Source organism: Capra hircus, assembly GCF_001704415.2.
Source record: "Capra hircus breed San Clemente chromosome X unlocalized genomic scaffold, ASM170441v1, whole genome shotgun sequence".
NCBI classification, from domain to species: Eukaryota; Metazoa; Chordata; class Mammalia; order Artiodactyla; family Bovidae; genus Capra; species Capra hircus.
Window position 1 is genome coordinate 17,606,768 of NW_017189517.1, and position 18,830 is coordinate 17,625,597.

The following is an 18,830-nucleotide window of genomic DNA, read 5'->3' on the forward strand; positions in this document are numbered from 1 at the left end:
TAGTAGGTGCTTGGTAATTGCTACTTTAATAAATTAATAAAATAAAATAGTAATCTTGATAATTTATTTAGTACTGTTGATCATTTACTTTGACATTTCAGTACAAGGTTTGGTGGGAGGAAGAACTGAAGTCATCTACACACATAGATCTTTGGGAATTAACTGTGAATAAAATATGCTCAATAATGAAATATCTCTGTTTTACTGACACTGATAATACATAGCTGATTATGTAGCAAAGTCCATTAACTAATCTTGAATGCAGGTTCAGTAGCTCAGTTGTGTCAAACTCTTTGCAACCTCATGGACTGTAGCCCACCCAGCTCCTCTGTCCGTGGGATTTTCAAGGAAAGAATACTGGAGTGTGTTGCCATTTCTTCCTCCAGGGGATCTTCCTGACCCAGGGATTGACTCCTTCTCTCTGTGTCTCTTGCCTTGGCAGGTGGATTCTTTACCACTGAGCCACTGGGGAAGCCTACTCTTACACTTGAGAAATACACTACAGTATAAGTGTTAACAGTTATGCCCATACACTGACAGACTTCAGATTCCAGGACAGTAGCTTATTGACTATTACATACATCTTCTCAGACAGCAATAAAATGGCATTATTAAAATTGTACCATTAATTAAAGGATGAATTTTGAATTGGATTTAGACTCTATGATCTATTTTTGAACATATGAAAGTATTATTCATAACATCCAAAAAAGGTGAAAATCCATAAAGATTCATCAACTAATGAATGGATAAACAAATATGTTATAGTCATACAAGGAAATATTATTCAGCCATGAAAAGGAGCTAAGTATTGGTATATGCTACAACATGGACAACCTTGAAAACCTTATGTTAAGTGAAAGAAGCCAGAAAGAAAAGTCTACACATTTTGACTGCATTTATATGAAATGTACAAATAGGCAAATCTATAGAGACAGAAAGTACATTAGCGGTAGCCAGGGGCTGGGGGAATAGGAAGTGGCTGCCAGTACCTATGAAGTATATTTTTGGCATGATGAAAATATTCTAGAATTAAATTGCAGTGATGGCTACTCAACTCTAAATATACTAAGAATCACTGAGCTGTAGACATTAAATCAGTGAATTACATAGAATGTAAATAACAGTTGGCCCTCCATATCCATGGTTTCCATAGATCAAAAATATTCAGAAAAAAAAATCCCAGAAAGTTCGACAAAGCAAAAATTGAATTTGCTGCACACAAGTTTACAACTACTTACACAGCATTTACATTGTATCAGGTATTATAAGTTATATAGAGATGATTTAAGGTATATGGGAGGACTGCATATACAAATTCTACACCATTTTTTATGAGGGCTTTTGAACTGTGGTGTTGGAGAAGACTCTTGAGAGTCCCTTGGACTGCAAGGAGATCCAACCAGTCCATTCTGAAGGAGATCAGCCCTGGGATTTCTTTGGAAGGAATGATGCTAAAGCTGAAACTCCACTACTTTGGCCATCCCATGCGAAGAGTTGACTCATTGGAAAAGACTCTGATACTGGGAGGGATTGGGGGCAGGAGGAGAAGGGGACGACTCAGGATGAGATGGCTGGATGGCATCACGGACTCGATGGACGTGAGTCTGAGTGAACTCCGGGAGTTGGTGATGGACAGGGAGGCCTGGAGTGCTGCGATTCATGGGGTCGCAAAGAGTCGGACACGACTGAGCGACTGAACTGAACTGAACTGAACTGAGCGTCCACAGATTTTGGTATCTGTGAGGATCCTAGAACAAATCCCCATGGATACCAAGAGACAACTGTATATGGATGTACATATTCCTGTCACTTTTTAAAAGTTCTAATCATGCAACTGTATATCTCAACAAAGCTGTTACAAAAAATATGGTTGGAAGGTATAAATTGGCATGCATAACCTATACACGCATTTACACAAACTACCATACGGTGTCATAAGAGTTTTGATGTGTTTCCAAGTGGTATTAGAAGGTCACGTGCTATCTAGAGGCTGAACTGTCTCCTGGCCAGAACTTTTAGGACATGTAGTTGGTAGTTCACAGCTGGGATGCCTATTTTATTAATTTTATAAAATGTTATATATTTGTTACGTGTAGGTTACTCTGATCACATCCTTCTGGACTTTGGAAAGGTGGCAGCAGGGCAGGTCATAGCTCATTTTCTCTAGCTTCCCCTTTTCTGGGCTTCCCTTGTGGCTCAGCTGGTAAAGAATCCACCTGCAATATGGGAAACCTGAGTTCGATCCCTGGGTTGGGAAGATCCCCTGGAGGAGAGCATAGCAACCCCCTCTAGTATTCTTGCCTGGATAATTCCATGGACAGAGGACACTGGTGGGCTGCAGTCCATGGGGTTGCAAAGAGTCTGAGCACATATACCTGAACACATATATCTTGTGCCTGGTCTTGGGAAAGAGAAGTGGCCAGCTTAGGCACTAGTTCTCATGGGTTGTCATATTGCTACATATTTTGATACATTTTAGGAATCCAGAAAATATATATCAAATTAAAACTTTTCTTCACAAATAAAATACATTACAGAGCATAATAATAGTAATAACAATAATCATAATAGATGATAACATTTATTGAACATATTGTGCTCCCTTTTTGAACCCCTATCTCTTATTTCCATAGTATCAATATGTCTCTCTCGTACTCAGTGTGCAATACAATTGGTGTCAGTTTATCTCTGAGGCATCTCCCTCCCCTTCTCTTCTCCCAAGAGACTTTGGTCCCTTTAGCATCTCCTTTCTTCCTAGCATCCTCAATGTCTCCTTCTCTATTGGTGTCTTATTCCAACAACCACACATCTCTCTTTAATAAAAAGAAAGGAATAAAATGACCCAACTGCCCCTTTATCTAGTTATCAAACTATTTATCTCCTTCTTTTCCTTGCCAAACTGTCTCCATCTGCTGCCTCTATTGCTTCATTATCCATTTAGCACATAGGCTATTACCATCTGCATTTCCCCCTTACCGCTCTATTATTCCAGTCTCCTAAACAGGCACTCTTTAAGGTCATCTAGGATTGATTTTTCTCGTTTCTCAAGGCTCAGCTCCAGTTACTTCTACAATAACAATCATCTTTCCATCTTCTTTCTTTTAGGCCTCTTAGTCACCTAACCATTTTATTTCTATTTCTGTACAACAGTTGGTTGCATGTTATTTTACCCTGTGTATATATGCGTGTTTCTCACAGCTCTCCTATTTAATAGGAACTTTTTCAAGGGCAAAAGCTATGTCTTCTGCTTCATTTGTTAACTTTCCACAGTACTTAAACCACAATTAAAATAGTACCTTGACTCAAAACAGCATTAAAAATCATGAGCTTCTATTCTATGTTCCCAAATACTAAGATTTCATTTCCCCACCTTGACATTATTTGAATGGAGGGTTTGAGGTGGTTAAGAATCTTGTACAATTCAACTTTTCACATATATTCTTCCCTCTCACTGAACCCCTGGCAATGGCAAGATGGTATCTGTGTACAGTTCTGGTGAAGACACCTTTGGTAGAATATAAAATGGAAATATGAAAAGGCAACTAAAATGACTAAGGGAGGATAGGAGCTACAAGTAGAGTAAAAAGTAAAACCAAAGGCTCTTAGCATTAGAAAAGCAAAGACTAAGAAAAGATTGGTGAATATTATCTATAGGACTGCCAAAGACATGCACAGGAAAGCAAGCAAACTTGTGCATTAGATCCTGGAACTCTAGCACTTTATTTTCAGAAGGAAATTTTACACACTAAAGTTACCTTTGACTTCATGAAAAAGCTAGTAAATGTTTGAACTTTCTCCAAAAATAATACAAGCTGAAAGATATAACTGGGCACTCCTTAGGATTAGATATACATGTGGCTGATAAATTTCTACAATGGATTATTCCTTCTTAAAAAATATAAGATATTATTAGCACATTATGGGAAGATTCTCTAGCCTTTCAAGGACTAGTTCAGGAGGATAAATATGTCATTCTATAGCAAACTACTTGGTGCCTCTGTCAGATGTAGCCTACTGGGCCAGAGGGACCAAAAGGCAGACACATTTTACATGGCATCACAGGTATGTTTTTTAAAAAGGAAGATGATTAAAACAAGGAAGAGGATTAAAATGAAACAAGAGTAAAACATAAAACATATATGGCCAAGAACATTTAGCATGAATTTTTTATACTGTAAATAAGTTTACCTGTGAGTATAGTCAACTCTTTCCATAAATCTATTTGAGAAGTCAGGTCTCCAGTAAGCTTTAGAAAAGCTTTTGTTAAAACTGAAGTATATTGATAAAGTGATTTAATGTAGTTGAAAACAAGCTGCAGCACTCTAGCTGAGCCCCCTGAAACCCTGTGTTAGAGAAACATCTATATGGCTTTATAGGAAACATTTACTGTAATTTGCCATCAATCTTTAAAAATAATAATGTTATGGTCCCAACATTATTGTCTTTGTTAGTACATGACTATTATTTTATTCATGTGGTTTGTTGTACTTATATGAATTATTCCCAATTCTACAACAATGTCCTAAGCTTTCATATCCTTTAAGTAAAAGATACTGAAACTATGGTTGACTCAAAGGGCAGCTGAGTGCATTTTAATATCCACATGTCCTATGAAAGAATATTGAAGAACCACAGAATTATAATGCAGGATTATGTTCCATCTGAATGCACAATGATTACCTGGATGGAGTTGGAATAGTTTTTTACTTTGGTACAAAATGAATCTTTACTGACTAGGTCTATGAAATAAATATAGTGAAACTATAAGTAAATTTAGAATTCAACCTGTTGTATAGGTTCCAGATTTTTATTGCATAAATGGCCGCCAAATATAACTATTCTGCAGGTCAAAAGAAAACAAAACAAAGCCAAAAAGCAAAAACAACACACACACACACACACACACACACACACACACACACACACACACACACACACACACACCCCTCTTCAGCTAAGTCTACAAGGAACGGAGGTCAGAAAGGTGCATTTTGTTGCTGTTTAACTTTCAATTCCCAAGGGTACTTGTTTGAATGCAACTGCATGTGTACTGCTTTGAGGAGGAGGGACTGTCTGGAGAACCTAGAACTTTGGTGTGAAATAAAAGATTTGCAAAGTACTCTTAGGGACAGGAGGGAGATCCAGACAGCAGAGTAAGAGGATGTGGCAGTCACATCCCTCTAGGAACATATCAAAAATACATGTACAAGACTTTCCTGGTGTTCCCAGGGCTAAGACTCCACACTCCCAATGCACAGCATCTGGGTTTGATTCCTGGTCAGTGAACTAGGTCCCACATGCTGCAACTAAGAGTTCGCATGCCACAACTAAAGATCCCATACGTTGTAACGAAGACTGAAGATTCCCTGCGCTGCAACTAAGAACTGGCACAGCCAAAATAAATAAATAATTATTTTAACATGTGTACACCCATGGCGGATTCATGCTGATGTATGGCAAAACCAATACAATATTGTAAAGTAAAAAAAAAAATAATAATAAAATAAAAAGTACATCTACGTGTGGAATAATCCTCACTGAAAACTAAATGTAAGCTGGTAGAAGGACTCCTGTATGACCAAGGCTGTAAGAAAGGTACCCACATAATGGGGAGGACAGAGAGAAAAGTCTCTGTTTGGGACCTGTGTTCCTGGGAGTGGGCTTGGAGGAAAAGGAAGACCACATGGGCAGATACCGGCCCTGGGGAGGGAGCAGCATGAGCCACGGCCTGGACAGCCCCGTCTGTGAGCATTGTGTGAAGAAGAAAAGCCCCATTTAGCTGTCTGGAGGACCGCTGAATCAGACAGAAAGTCTGGTGAAGCCTGGACTCTGCTTGTGAGAAGACTGGACTCACTGACTTGCCCTTAGGCAGGGCAGAAAGACATCTGCTCTAGCAGATGCTGGGTTTCCTGAGACCACCTAGCCATGCACCACAGCCTGAGCTGAGCGAACGCTCTGGCCCTACACACTCCAGGCCACAGCATGGCACTAGATCTAGGGAACAGAGGACTGAGAGAAAAGATTAGGTCATGGGACGCAGAACTGACTCAGTGTAGCGGGGCAGAGCCCCAGTGGAATCGTGGTAGCTGTGGTTGACATTTCCTCAGGCAGCACGTCAGAAGCAGCCCAGATCTCTGAGGGCAGCTGCTCTATCACAACTGACTACTTGATACATGCAGAGAGTCCAAGCGGGTCCTACCAGACTTGTGGAGCAGTTCCACAAGGGAGCAGGGGTGGTGGGGGCAGTGCAGTGATCAACTGTGAGTGATGAAGGGGGCTCACACTCGAGGCTGCATCTGAGTAGAGCTGCAGACCCCTCTACAGGCAGTGCATGAGACCTCTGTCTGCACGTGGACCCCACTGATTGCACCACTCTCCTCCTCTGAGGCAAATGTCCCAGTGCAGGGTGACGGAATATCACGAATCGCCAGTCTAGGTTCGATGCAGGATACAGGATGCTTGGGGCTGGTGCACTGGGATAACCCAGAGGGATGGTATGGGGAGGGAGGTGGGAGGAGGGTTCAGGAGTGGGAACTTATGTACACCCGTGGTGGATTCATGTTGATGTATGCAAAACCAATACAGTATTGTAAAGTAAAATAAAAAGAAAATTAGGAAAAAAAAAAAAAGAAAATGCATTGGCCATTAAAAAAAAAAAAAAGGAAACACAGCCAGTTTGAGCCCCACCCTTGGGGCTTCTGCTTCAGCAACTTGGTATCAGACCCTACTCCTGACAGAGCACTGATAACCACTGAGCAGAGAGGAAGCCCCACCTCATACCCTGACCAGCTCTAGCTCTTTCATTTCCAGCCCCACACCCTACCAAGGCAATCACTGCCAGCACACCCTGAGGAAAAATTCTGATCCCCATCCACATCAAATCCAGTTGTCCCATCAAAGGCACTGGGCACAATCAGTCTGTACAGAGATGCTCCCACATAAGAAAACTCTTTCAAGACCATAATAGGTAACTGCTACATAGGGTTGCACAGAGTCCAACATGACTGAAGCAACTGAGCACGCACACACAGATGGAAAAAGTTGAGCAAAATTAAAACGCAGAGGAGTTACTCACAATTGAAAGAACAAGAGAAAAGCCCCGAACAAATGAATACTGAAACAGAAATAAACAAATTATCAGATAATAATTTATCAGATAAAGAATTCAAAACATTGGTATAAAAATGTTAACTAAATTATGGAAAAGAATTGATCTAAACAATGAACACTTTAACAAGGAAGTAGCCCAATAAAAAATGAATAATTCAAAGCTGAAACGAAAAGACCCACTAGAGGGAATGAAGAGCAGACTGAGTGATACAGAGAACATACAGTGATTTGGAAGACAGAGTAATACCAACCACTGGATCAGAACAGCAGAAAGAAGAACAGATTTTTTTTAAATTTTTATTTATTTATTTATTTATTTTTAATTTAAAAATCTTTAATTCTTACATGCGTTCCCAAACATGAACCTCCCTCCCACCTCCCTCCCCATAACATCTCTCTGGGTCATCCCCATGCACCAGCCCCAAGCATGCTGTATCCTGCGTCAGACATAGACTGGCAATTCAATTCTTACATGATAGTATACATGTTAGAATGCCATTCTCCCAAATCATCCCTCCCTCTCCCTCTGAGTCCAAAAGTCCGCCATACACCTGTGTCTTTTTTGCTGTCTTGCATACAGGGTCGTCACTGCCATCTTTCTAAATTCCATATATATGTGTTAGTATACTGTATTGGTGTTTTTCTTTCTGGCTTACTTCACTCTGTATAATCGGCTCCAGTTTCATCCATCTCATCAGAACTGATTCAAATGAATTCTTTTTAACGGCTGAGTAATAACTTAAGAGCTCTCTAAGATAACATGAAACTTTCCAACACATGCACTATTCAGACTCCAAAAAACAGAAAATAGACAGAAGGGTATCAAAAATGTATTTGAGGAAACTATGACTAAAAATGTTCCAAACTTGAAGAAGGAAAGAGATATCCAGGTACAGGAAGCACAGACGATTCCAAACAAGATAAGCCCAAACAGACCCATATCAAGAAATTTCATAAATAAAATGGCAGAAGTTAAAGATAAAGAGAGAATTCTAAAGCAGAAGAGAAAAAAACAGAGTCATATACAAGAGGATCGCCATAATGCTATCAGCGGATCTCTCCATAGAAACTGTGCAGGCCAGATGGAGTAGCATAATATATTCAAAGTCCTAAAAGGGAAAAACCTGCAACTTAGTATACTTTACCCAGCAAGATTATCATTTAGAATTGATGGAAAACAAGTAATAAAATGGCAATAAGTACATATCTATCAAAATTACTTTAAACATCAATGGACTAAATGCTCCAATCAAAAGACAGGATGGCTGATTAGATTTAAAAAAATAAACAGGACCCTTCTGTATGCCAACAAATTGGACAACCTATAAGAAATAGACACATTTCTTAAAAGATACAATCTTCCAAGACCGAATCAAGAAGAAACAGACAATATGACCAGAGTGACCACTAGTAGTAAAAATGAAGGTGTAATTACAAAACTCCCATCAAACAAAAGTCCAGGACCAGACAGCTTCATGGGGGAATTCTATAAAACATATAAAGAAGAACTAATACCTATCCTCCAACTATCCTAAAAAGTTGGAGGATGGAACATCCCCAAATTCATTCGAGGCCACCATTACCCTGATACCAAAATCAGACAAAGGTACAACTAAAAAAAAGAAAATTACAGGCCAATGTATTTGATGAAATATACATGCAAGATTCCTCAACAAAATATTAGCAAACCGAATCCAACAATACAGAGAAAGAATGAGATACCATGACCAAGCTGGAATTATTCCAAGGATACAAGGATGCTTCAGAATTCACATATCAATCAATGTGATACACAACATAAACAAAAGGAGGAATGGAAATAGAAATCACATGATCATCTCAACAGACATAGAAAAAGCATTTGACAAAAATTTAACATCCATTAGTGATGCAAACTCTCATTAAAGTGGGTAGAGGGAACATATCTCATAATAAAGACAATTTATGACAAACACACAGCTAACATCATACTCAATGGTGTTTGAAAAGAAAGCTTTTCCTCTAAATTCAGGAACAAGACAAGGATGGCCACTTCTATTTAATATAGTATTGGAATTTCAAGCCACAGCAATCAGACAATGAAAAGAAATAAAAGGCATCCAAATTGGAAAGGAAGAATTAAAACTGTCACTCTTTGAAGATGACATGATACTTCATATAGAAAACCCTAAAGTCTTCATCCTCAAACTATTAGAACTAACAAATGAACTCCACGAAGTTGTGGGAAACAAAACTAATGTACAGAAATTGGTTGCTTTTCTATATATTAATAATTAACTATTAGAAAGAGAAAGAATAAAATATCTAAGAAAAACTTAATCAAGGAGGTGAGAGACCTATACTCTGAAAACTATAAAACATTGATGAAGGAAACTGAAGATGATACAAAGAAATGGAAAGATATCCCATGCTCCTGCATTGGAAGAATTAGTATTGTTAAAATGGCCATATGATTGAAAGCAATATACAGATTTAATGCAATTCCTATTAAAATACCCATGATATTTTTCACAGAACCTAGAACAATAACACTAAAATTCATATGGAACCACAAAAAGACCCTGAATTGCCAAAGCAATCTTGAGAATAAAGAACAAAGTTGGAGGTATCATGTTCCCAGAGTTCATACCATAATATAAAGCTACAGTAATCAAAAAGCATGGTACTAGCACTAAAATAGACACATAGATCAATGGAACAGGATAGAAAACTCAGAGATTAAACCATGCACCTAATCTATGACAAAGCAGGCAAAATAATACAATGGAGAAAAGACAAACTCTTCAACAAGTGCTATTGGGAAAACTGAACTGATACATGTAAATCAATGAGGTCAAAACATTTCCTCACACTATATACAAAAATAAACAAGACCTGAAATGCAAGACCTGAAACCACAGAACTCCTAGAAGAAAACATAGGTAGGACACTCTTTGACATAAATCACAGCGACATATTTTTGGGATTTGTCTCCTAAGGGAAAATAAATAAAAGCAAAAATAAACAAATTGGATCTAATCAAATTTAAAAGCTTTTTCATAGTGAGGGAAACCAGTAAACTAAATGAAAAAACTGCCTACTGAAAGGAAGAAAATATTTGCAAACAATATGACCAACAAGGGGTTAATACCTAAAATATACAAAGAGCTCTTATAATCAATATCAAAAAATTAACAACCCACTCAAAAAATGGACAGAAGACTTAAACAGAGGTTTTACCAAAGAAGATATACAGATGGCTAACAGGCCAAGATGCTCAACACTGCTAATTAGAGAAATGCAAATCATAACAAAAATGAGATATCACCTCACAACTATCAGAATGGCTATCATCAAAAAGTCTACAAATAACCAATGCTAGAATGAATGTGGAGTGAAGGGATCCTTGTATACTGTTGGTGGGAATGTAAATTGGTGAACACACTGTGGAAAATAGTATGGACTTGCCTCAAAAAAAAAATAAAAATTAAACTATCATATGATCCAGCTATCCAACTCATGAGTATATAAATGGAAAAAATGAAAAGTTACATGCACCCCAATGTTCACAGCATCTTTATTTACAATGATCAAGAAATGGAAGGAGCCCTACTGCCCATCACCAGATGTGGTATATACACATATATTCCATTGCGTGTATGTCACAAGGGCATATTACTCAGCCATAAAAAGAATAAAACATCACTGTTTGCAGCAACATGGATGAACCTAGAGAATATTATGCTTGTGAAACAAGTCAAACAAAGAAAGACAAATACTTGTATGATATAATTTATAAATAGAATCTAAAAAACAATACAAATGAATATATATGGAAAACAGAAGCAGATTCACAGATATAAAAAAACAAACTAATGGTTACCAGTGTGGAAAGGGAAGTGACAAATTAGAAATATGGGGTTAAAAGATTAAATAGATAAGCAACAAAGATATATTGTATAGCAGAGAATTGTAGCCATTATAATAAGTTACACTGAAGTATAGTCTGTACAAATACTGAATCACTATGCTGTAAATGGCAATCCAGTATTCTTGCCTGGGAAATCCCATGGACAGAGGGTCCTGGTGGGCTACAGTCTATGGGGTTGCAAGAGTCAGACATGACTTAACAATAAACCACCACCATGCTGTACACAACTATTTAATGCTGCAAATCAACTATACTTCAATAAATTTTTTTTAATGCAGAACACTATAGAGACAGGTAAGAAGATTAAGTCTGAAATTAAGTAATGATGGCAGCTAGAATGCTTTGGAAAATAGACGTTAAGGATAAAGCAAGAGAAAACTGATAAAACATGGTGAGTATGGTGACTTTTTATATTGGTCATGGGACTAGAAAATGGATAACTACTGATGACTATTCACATGGGGAAGATATGGTAATACATGTAGTGGGAGAATAAAAGGCTTAAAAGGAATTACAAGAACAATAAAATAAGATAAAAAAAAATACAGTGCAGAAAAGGCAAAAAAATAAAGTGCTCTTAGGGAAAGGATATCACTCTTAGCATTGAGATCTTTATCAGGACAGCTGTTACTTAAACAATTGGCCTTGAAAAAAGAATGTTTTATAAAAAGAAAAGACTCAAAGAAGGGTGCTGAGATAACAGGGAAAAGAATTTAAAAAAACAACAACAACAGAAAAGACCCAAAGAAGGGTGCTGAGATAACAGTAAAGACATTGGATTCTAATCTGAGTTCTGCCTGTAGTTATGTCTACTAAGCAAGGCAAGTCACTTAACCTTCTTGCACTTTCCTTTTCAACTATAAAACAAGGGTAACAATAGCTGCTACCTCATAAAACTATAATGTGGATAAAAGACATTAAAGTATTTTGAAATTGTAAATGCTTTCTAAGTGCAGATGATTATTGTTAACATACATGTCAAAAACTGAAACTTATAATGCAGAAAACTGGGAATTAACTATTTGAATTACAACAGAATTCTTTGCAAGTACTTTATTTTTTTTTCTCTTTTTTTATTTATTTTTTTTATTTTTTAAATTTTAAAATCTTTAATTCTTACATGCGTTCCCAAACAGACACACATTTCAACCACTTTCTTGGAGTAGATGCTCTTTTGCAAAAATAGGTCAAGTTTTACTTGGGATGTCTAACTGTTCTTCATTTATTGCATGATTTGAATTCACTGACTTGTAAACAGCTAGAACGGACCTTAGAGACAAGCTTCTCCAACTGACAAATGAAATCTTACCTGGCAATTGGAAATATATAACAGATAAAAGCCTCATCTGTTTCCAATTGCCAGGTAATATTTTATTTGCAAACAGTATTTCACTTCCCATGACCCCTCCCCCACCAAAAGGTTTACAAGCTGAAGGGGAGCAGAATTTGCCACCCCAAAATATTCCTCTTTGGCATAAGGATTATCATGAGTTGATTACTCTTGAGAAACAGCAGACATAGGAAAAGATCTGACAAGTGAGTAGGACTTACCCTTTTACAAGAGACCCTTTAGCAAGTTAAAAATTACAAGTTAAAAGTTATCCTTTGCAAGACTTATAAGGGAAATCTCCATTTGTATGGGTATCTCCCCCTCTCTGGGCTTCCCAGATGGCTCAGTGGCAAAGAACCTGCCTACCAATGCAGGAGACGACAGAGACCCAGGTTCAATCCCAGGTTGGGAAGGTCCCCTGGAGGAGGGCATGGCAACCCACTCCAGTATTCTTGCCTGGAGAATCCCATGGACAGAGGAGCCTGGTGGGCTACAGTCCACGGGGTCACAAAGAGTTGGACACGACTGAGCGACTTAGCACTCCTTCTCTCTACAAGGAAGAGAAGGGTAATTCTAAATCTTTAGAAGCTCTGATCAGAGAAGGAAATGACTTAAATCTGCATAAACCATACTATTTACTGCGCTTTTCCTAATACCCTCTCTTGACTGACTTCCCTCACATCTTTTGTCTTCACATGACTTAGGTCATTTTGGAGAGTTGCTCAGTTTTCCTGGGTATCTCCCATGAATACAGGAGGAATACATGTTATTTAACTTGCTTGTTTTCCTCCTTTTTATCTTTCTTTTTATTACAAGGGGGGGGTCTCATCTAAGAACCTAGAAGGATAGAGGAAAAATTATTTTTTCTTCCCTGCAAAGCCAACTCCCTTTTTATTCCAGAGGAGAAATTGGAGCCTAGAGAGGTGAAGCTACAGTCACAGTTTAGTCTTGGCTGAAGCATCTTTAAGACAGGCTATAAATTGTGTCATATTAATCAGCTATACATTGTTTACATGGTTGTACAGTCAGCAGATGTTGACTAGAAAATATCTTAGTTCTTTTTCTTCAACTTTGCAGAGGTAGGTTTTGTAGGATGAACATAAACGAAATGTCACTTCTCCCCTAGGCCAGCCTTTTGCAAAAACTGTAAAGGAGATAAAGACTATCTTTATTATCCTTGGTACTTTCCTGGTTGCTTAGCTGGTAAAGAATCTGCTTGCAATGCAGGAGACCTGGGTTCAATCCCTGGGTTGGGAAGATCCCTGGAGAAGGGAACAGCTACCCACTCTAGTACTCTGGCCTGGAGAATTCCATGGACTGTACAGTTCATGGGGTTGCAAAGAATCGGACATGACTGAGCGAATTTCGTTTACTGTCCTTTAGTTTTTGGTCTCTCCACCCATCCTTGTCATTCCTGGTGCTCTATTTGGGCATCCAACGTGCAGGAATTCAGTCCCCTCATCTACCCAATAAGCTTTCTCCACATTCAAATTGCTACTGACAATGCTGAATTTTACCTCAGCCTTATGCTCCTGGAGAACAGAGCTGGTTAAGAGATTCCCCCAAGCTTTTGCTTTCAGACATCCTTCCAACCCTTTTATGCTTTAGGAAGTGGTTTACCACAAAACAAATAAACAGAAATAACCAAGTTGAAAACCTTTTTGCCTATGATTTATTAGATTAAAGCTCTCTGTCCTTTCTTTCTCAGGCCTCCCACAGAATTTTATATGACTCCCTTGTTTACACAGATCTTTTCCTTCTGGCTGGAACCTGCTCAAAGACCAGATACAGATTCTCCAATTTCCCATTCTCTCTCATAAATAATTAGCTGAGATTAGAACTATTTGTTTCCCTTCAACTAGACAGACAGAAAATATTTCCTGTTCATCTGAGTGACGGAGATTTCCCCTGAGTACAAAACAATTCCGACTGTAAATCATGTACTCCTCCTATAAGTCTTGGGCAAAACCACCTGGCCCACACACTCTGATCTTTGAATCTGGGGTGCTCTGTCTATTGCTATGGCCTGATTAAAACAGCTTTTCTTGCTGGCTCAGTTTTTGTCTTTGATACCCCCTTAGAAAACCTCTTTAGCAATTTATATGTTTAGTTTGTGTTACATTATTACAATAACAGATGAAAAACAAAAGAGGTAGAACCAGGTGTCCTTGGTTCTAGCCCCAGTTCTCTCTGTGTGTTCTTGACCCTTCTGGACTGCAGTTTCTTCATCTTTAAACAAAGATGTTGTATTTGATAATCTTTAAGATTTTAACATTCTGTATCTGTTGATAAATTACACTGTAGTTATTTTGTAGTTCAGTTTATGGACATTACATGACTCAGGTCTGGGAACAAGTGTCTCATTTGTTTATATCCCCTTCTTTGTTTAAACCAGTTGTTACATAATATTTATGAGCTAAAGAGAGTCAGTTATGGCTAGTTTGTTAGCTTCTAAGATAGTAGGGCCTGTTTTAGAACAATACTTTCAATTACTACATTACTGAACAATGGATAACTGATTTTTCTGGTAGATTCAATTCTAGCACACTAAATGTCTATAATCAAATATTCTTTTTTCTTCCATTTTGAAGACTAAGAGGTAAGAAAATTCTTTCATCTCCTAATGAAAAGCAGATACACATAGCTATTGTTAATGGGGGACCAATTCCAGTAGAATTTCATTATTTTTAAAGTGCCATTCTACTTATCCATGCCTTTGATGATGAAGATGATGATAATTTAAAAATAATAGACGCTAAATTGTTAAGTAAAGAGAGATCAAACTTTAAAGAGAGAAAACATCTAAACGCTAGGGAGGACATCATCTGAAATGAAAAAGTTGATGCCAGTTTGAAAGCAGGATCTATAGAAGCTAGTAAGTAAAGTAAGTAAAGTCGCTCAGTCGTGTCCAGCTCTTTGCGACCCCATGGACTGTAGCATACCAGGCTTCTCCATCCATGGGATTTTCCAGGCAACAATACCGGAGTGGGTTGCCATTTCCTTCTCCAGGAAATCTTCCCGACCCAGGGATTGAACCCGGGTCCTCCGCATTGTAGGCAGACGCTTTACCGTCTACCACCAGGGAATTACACAGTAGCTAGTAGGATGCCAATAAACTCAAGGTAATTTTCCAATCATTTGACCCTATAATAATTATTTTTCTAAATTAAAAAATATGCTTAACATTGTGCTATACGCTTTTTATCCATTGTCTCACTTACTCCTTAAAACCACTATATGAGACAGTTACTATTATTATCACCCTTATGTTGCAGATGAGGACATTGGTTCAGTAAGGCATGTGTGCGTCCGAAGTGCTTCAGTCGTGTCTGACTCTTTGTGACCCTATGGACTGTAGCCCTCCAGGCTCCTCTGTCCGTGGGCTTCTCCAGGCAACAATGCTGGAGTGGGTTGCCATGCTCTTCTCTAGGGGATCTTCCCGACCCAGGTATTGAACCCGAGTCTCTTATGTATCCTGCGTTGGCAGGCAGATTCTTTATCACTAGTGCCACATGGGAAACCCTGGTTCAGCAAGACTGTATTAATTGCCTGAGGTTAGAGAGCCAGTAAATGACAAAATCAGTCAGTATTCAAAGCCAAATCTGACTCCAGAGTCCAGGCTCTTAACTACAATGCTTTATTGTCCAATTCTCTAGAGAGTAAAGAAAACAATGTAAAAGGAATGATCTGGTTTTCAAGTTTATATTAAGACATGTTTTTAGAACTGTATTTATGGGCTTGTGTGATGTCTAGAAAATTATAAAAGGATACACTGACCATTTGGAAATATCCTTACGGTATATTACATCTTCTGTAAGGACTGGTTTAGTATACACATGACATTATAAAAGAGGCACTATGTTTTTACTTGATAAGTAATATGCAGTAAAGACCTAATAGAGCAGGACTATGATGTTCAGTTCTTGTTAAGGTTTTGTTTAGACTTCCATAAAAAGTCAGTTTAAGATTATAACTTGGGATATATAGCATCAACCTTTAATGATTCTTCTTAATAAGTATTAAATTGAAATTGCTTTGGCCTGTTTCTTGTTGTAACTGAGCATAAACTTAAAAACATTTTTCATTTATGAAACTTGTCACAATACATTAAAATAGAGGTATACAGAGTTTGTGCATAGGGTCGCAAAGAGTTGGACATGCATACTGAATTTATCTAAAATACATCATGAATAGACACTGAGGTTCTGCTTTCAGTGTGTGAAATGTTTTTTGGGGATTTTTATTTACATTTCATGTGTGAATTTCAGTAGAATGCAAAAGTTAAGAGACAGATCTCTGCAATCAGACCACGAGTTTCTAGCTTTGTTACTTTGGGAAAATTACTCAAACTCTCTGTGCTTAAATTCTCATTTGGAAAATGGGGACCACAGTGTTACTTTCATGATATAATACATGTTAAATGAAAGTGAAAGTCGCTCAGTCATGTCTGACTCTTTGTGACCCCATGGACTATACAGTTCATGGAATTCTCCAGGCCAGAATATTGGAGTGGGTAGCTATTCCCTTCTCCAGGGGATCTTCCCAACCCAGGGATCAAACCCAGCTCTCCTGCATTGCAGGTGGATTCTTCACCAGCGGAGCCACAAGGGAAGCCCAAGAATACCGGAAGTGGGTAGCCTATCCCTTCTCCAGCGGATCTCCCCGACCCAGGAATCGAACCAGGGTCTTCTGCATTGTAGGCAGATTCTTTACCAACTGAGCTATCAGGGAAGCTCTACATATTAAGTGTCTGGAGTAATTTTTGGCACAAGGTAATTGTTTAATACAATTTAGTCATCATCATCATCATCAAACTATTTTTTTGGAAAGGACTATAGAAACCTGAATTAGAATAAAAAATGAATATGTTTTGATGACAGCTATGCGATAACCTGTTATATTTTACCGAACAGATAATTCATGATTTTCAGTGTGCCTGGCAAAACCTAGGCATATGATGCCAAATGGTGGCTCTTGTATTTGCACATATAAAGGAATTAAATAAATAGTAGGAGAGAAGGTAAGGGAGAAAATATCCAAGCCCAAGTGTATTCAGACTCTTTCCTCTGCCATCTGTGACCCCTGTACTACCCTCAACCCCTCTCAGCAGCAACAATGAAATTGCTGGGAAAGGTCAGCTCAGGCTAGAAACAGTAATTCTAAGGAAGGACATAAAGCAAACTGCATTGTGAATTGAAAACTAGAATAAACCATAATGTTTTCCTGAACCTTAACCATTAATTTTTTACTAAAGCATAGACCAAAGCAAAGTTCCTTTTTCAAAAGCAAAGAAAAGTAAAACCAAACAATACCCCAAAATAACTCCACGAAAGGAACTAAAAACACAAGCACAGTAATCAGAATAATCATAAAAACCTATTTTCAACTAGTGAACCAAAACTGATTTTCCACCCCTATAAAATTATCAGCTTAAGGGTAGGGTTTGAGTCATTCATTTATTCATTTGTTTATATTTGATCTAAAAATATTTTTAGGATAGTAGTGGTCATACATTTTGTTTGCAGCTTTTACTTTTGGAACTGATGTACTGATATTTTACATGGCTCTTCTATACTGTATCATATCAAAACAAATCAAGAGAAATCACAATACAAATTTTCAATATTTGAATTTTAAGACTAAGATAATTTAGCATGAAATAAGATGTTCAGACTGCTGGTGCTGTGATATTTATTGTAAATAAGTCAGGCAGTTCAAGCTTAGGTTGGTTAAATTTAACAATTCAATGCTCAAGGTGCTTTTTTCTTTTCCCCAGCTAGGAAGAATTCATGTTTCCCAAAGAGGAAACAATTCATATTCCCCTACATTGACATAAACATTCACCCTTGTATCACACATAGAAGGCATTTTCTTATTATAAACAGAAGAAATTTCCATATACCCTTTGTAAAATGTTATATATAAATGCTCAGCTTGAACACAGAGAACTTAATCAAAATCCCACGTTGCTTCAGGGTAGCTATACGTAAACTGCAATTTCCATTGTATTGAAACCTCCATCCTGTAAATATTTATCTATTTTGAAAATTGCCAATATATTTGAAAAGTTTAATTGGTTTATACTCAAGGCAATAGAGAATCTCTTTTCACAAGACATTTACATGTATTTATTCTGTCCACGTAGAGTGTTTCTTTTGAGTGATCATGAAATTTAATGTGAAATGAAACCATCCCAGATTTGGCACTAATGACCAAAATAGAAAAAAAAGTAATCAATAATCAATCAATCATTTTGATCTGTACCTTTTTTCTCTGATTTATCGGAAACTTTTCCTCCAATTGGAGAATAAGTAGTATCCATGGATTCAGTCCCTCTGTTCCCCTTGCTAACTCCATTTTCATAGAGCTGTCCTTCAGCGGGTTGCAACTGCCAAGTCAGGCCAAACAAATGTACTGCTGCAAGAAAACAAGCCGTAGAAGATTAATTAAATAACTGATGATATTATAAATAGTACA

At 37.7% G+C, this 18,830-nt stretch overlaps 1 protein-coding gene and 1 non-coding gene across 2 annotated transcripts in view; both read right to left on the minus strand.

Moving 5' to 3' along the window:
- Nucleotides 1–18,830, minus strand: part of TENM1 (teneurin transmembrane protein 1) — a 986,510-nt gene that overhangs the window by 378,888 nt on the left and 588,792 nt on the right. The window contains exon 9 of the mRNA XM_018044162.1: nucleotides 18,618–18,770. Coding sequence (XP_017899651.1) covers nucleotides 18,618–18,770 — 153 coding nt within the window. The remainder of the gene's footprint in view (nucleotides 1–18,617; nucleotides 18,771–18,830) is intronic.
- On the minus strand, nucleotides 17,012–17,084 carry TRNAC-ACA. Its single transcript has one exon. It is a non-coding gene; the product is annotated as a tRNA-Cys (tRNA).